General features: G+C 28.8%; 1 protein-coding gene across 1 annotated transcript; it reads left to right on the top strand.

Moving 5' to 3' along the window:
* The first annotated feature begins 208 nt into the window (after positions 1–208).
* Positions 209–1,755, top strand: LOC109813646 (non-specific lipid-transfer protein 1). The gene is made up of 2 exons (XM_020377872.2): positions 209–638; positions 1,466–1,755. The coding sequence occupies exons 1-2, from the start codon at positions 298–300 to the stop codon at positions 1,476–1,478; spliced, it is 354 nt and encodes a 117-aa protein (XP_020233461.1). The 5' UTR covers positions 209–297; the 3' UTR covers positions 1,479–1,755.
* The last annotated feature ends 1,741 nt before the right edge of the window (positions 1,756–3,496 follow it).

Here is a 3,496-nt window from a genome sequence, read left to right as displayed (position 1 = left end):
TGATTAAGTTGAAACAATCTAATGTCAATTATTTTTTGTTAGATACAATCTTTTTCAAATTGAGTAAAATCATTATGAGTAAATAAATTCTACGTATATTTAAAATTCAAACTCAAAACTCCATATGAAGTTAAAAGATCCTCTCATGAGTTTATCCACACACACTCTAGATGGTTCCACACTCGTCTATATAAACACCACACCCACATCAGTTGTACTCATGACCAACACAATACACACTAGTACGTACTCAATTGTCTCTTGAGAAGTAGCATCTATTCTATAAACTAAATAGCAATGGGTGGGTTGATGAAGTTGGCATGCGTGGCTGTGTTGTGCATGGCGTTGGTTGGTGCACCAGCGAAGGTTGAAGGGGTGTCATGCGCCCAAGTGATACAGAACCTGACCCCGTGCCTAAATTACCTGATGCAGGGTGGATCGCCTACGCAGAACTGCTGCAGCGGAGTGAAGAGCATTCTCGGCGCTGCCGGCACCACCGCCGACAAACAAACCGTGTGCAACTGTCTCAAGGATGCTGCTAACAGGTTTCCCATCAATGACAACAACGCTCAGGCACTCCCTGGCCTCTGCGGTGTCAGCGTCCCTTACAAGATCAGCCGCTCCACCAACTGCGCAGCGTAAGCTCTTCTCTCCTCACACCACAGTAACACACATTCTATAGTGATACAATACGTGTTATTAAAAATTACTTTTATCTACATAATAAATATAATATATGTTAGTATATTATTAAATATAATATATATATATATAAAGTATTTTGAAAAGAGTGAAAGATAGTTGAGTTTGTTAGACATAATATTAGGGTTTTGATCCTTACACATATGTAAGGATAATACTTTGTTTAAAAAGATAAATTTACTTTGCTGACTAATAATTAAGGAATTAGCGTTGATATATCTTAGTACAAACCAAAAAAACTGTCGACATAATAACAATCTATAATTAGTTAATGGTTAAAAAAATATTTATATTATTTATGTTTTCTAACTAAATTCTTGATACAGAGCGATGACATTTAGTGAAGTTGTTAGGAAGGAATGACTTGAATTTGCACGGGAGAGAAGAGGATAGTGTGTTTAAAAGAGCATGTTATGTATTGGCTTTCTTCTTTCTCGTAAAACATCATTGGATCATTGGTTCCATTTGTCCATCCTCATCTAGTGGGGGAAAATAATTAATTGTTGTCATTCATGTGTTTTGCTTCCTAGTATAATATAGCCGTATAACTCGTCGAATAAGAGCTTGATATGCCAAAATTATACTAATGTGTTTATTTACACGATGGACTAGCAATTAAGAAACATGTTTTTCACCTGATGTAGCCTTAAAATTTGAGCAATAGAAATTGAAACACTTTACCAAACCCGCTATTAATTGTTATGATTTGATAATGGTGGATAATAAATTAAAGTTGACGCGTTTGTGTTTTGTAATGTTGCAGCATTAGGTTCTGAAGGAGCTATTAGGTTTGCTAGTTTCTGCCGCGGGATACTGAGGCAGCAGTGTAACACTTACTGTTATCAGAAATAAGAGAAAGCGAGTGTGTTGTTGTATCAGTTTGTTTCAGACACTTGGTGTGTTTGTTTGGGTGTGATTAAATGTATCTTAGTTGATTGTTGCATGCAACAATCACTCAGTATTTGATATGATAATTCCATGTTACTGTAATTGTTGCGTACCTTGTTCTCAAATCATTTTAATTTATAGCTCTATTCTACTCTGGTTTCTTCACTTCCAGATTTTGCTTCTTCTCTCAAAACTGGTTAAATTCGTTCTATGGAAATGTAATTAAGCTTCAATTAATTACCATGCCTGGAAAATGCCATATTACCTGATAAAAGAAAAGTCATTAATTATCATATACCAAATGAAGGGATCATGCTAATAGCTTTGATACTATGGTTGTAACGTTATAAGTGGAGTGTTAGTGCTTTTTATTACGTATGAGAGACTAATTTAACCTCTGATTGCTATCAATTTTGCTACATGCATATCAGAGGTTAAAAAAAATAAATTTGAATTAGATTTCCATCATAAAACATATATCGCTTTACTCTGTTGCATGTATGTAGAATAGAAGTTGTGAAATAAATCTTCTAAATGCGCCTCTAATATAGGAAACTATAATTATAAAGATGATCAGGATGCATGAGTGCTCTTTTCTTTAAATGAACCACTCGTAATAAAAGAGGAATACTAGTCTGATACACTTTGTTAGAACATTTTTTCTAATTAATTAAAAAATTATAATATATATATATATATATATATATATATATATTCATTAAATGAAATGTACAGTCTACATTTTATTTGTAATTTCTAATAAATTTTAATCAATGAAAAGAAGTGCATTTAAAAAAAGTGTATAAGATACTAATTAACACAAATTAATATATATGGCATTAAACTTTCTTTTCCTATAAGATTTTTGAATTTGAGTATTGTGTATGTCAAAAAGATGATTGAAAAATAACACTTTACTATAAGTAGTTAGTGAAATTTTTCAATAAAAATTAATCATTAATAAAACTTATAGCTTGTGTATCTTTCATACCAACTAATATATATATATATATAACTTATTCTGTCTAATAGTTTATATTTTATATTAAATTTTAATAATTTAATTATTAAATTTAAATTTTTTAATATATATATATATATATTAAATTTGTAAATTTTTTAAAAATTTAAAAATTATTTAATATTTTATTTTATTAATATAAATCAAAGTATAAAATGATTTTATGAGATTTTATGATACTTCGTTGCAGACTTGACTAATGAATTTCTCATCGAATTACAATAATTTGAAACACATATTTGAGAATGAATTGAACTGTGATATGAATAATTAATGTATTATGTATCCCTCGTGATTGCCAACAGTTCAGTTTCCTTTAATTTAGTGGAAGTTAATAGCATTCAATTATTCTTTTTATTTTTTAGAAAAAGAATTCAATATAATTCAATTTGATGCGTACTAATCAAGAGGGTAGCTCAATATTAATATTCAGCAGGTCAGGTCAACATCTTGGCCTCGAAAACAAAATATTTGTATAGTAATCCAGATAGATAAGGAAATAATCATTAATCAACCTAAAAAAAAAGGCTTTTAAGAATTTATCTTTTTACAAAAATAAAGAATTATTTTTCATAAAGTGATATTCATAAATATTTTTAGACTTGTATTCAACTAGGCTCTTAGTATATTTAGTGAAACTTTATTAAAAATTCTTTTTGGAAACAAAAATAAAAAAAATTGAAATAATTTTTTTCGTAAATTAAAATCAATTTATATATGAATTAAAAATAAGATTTTAAAAAAATCATATTATAAAAGAAATTCTATAAATTAGTTTATGTATAAACTAATTTTAATTTATAAAAAAACTTTTTTCTTCTTCTTATTTTTCTGTTTTAGAAGTTCTTCTAAAAAAAATTTTCCCAAATGCATCATAAGCCTTTA

The sequence above is a fragment of the Cajanus cajan genome, chromosome 4 (assembly GCF_000230855.2).
Source record: "Cajanus cajan strain Asha chromosome 4, NIPB_CcT2T_4, whole genome shotgun sequence".
NCBI lineage: Eukaryota > Viridiplantae > Streptophyta > Magnoliopsida > Fabales > Fabaceae > Cajanus > Cajanus cajan.
Note: the sequence above shows the minus strand (reverse complement) of the source record. Positions and strands in the feature narration are given on the sequence as shown.

Excerpts from the sequence above, each read along its gene's own strand:
- LOC109813646 (XM_020377872.2), top strand. The coding sequence starts at position 298 with ATGGGTGGGTTGATGAAGTTGGCATGCGTGGCTGTGTTGTGCATGGCG.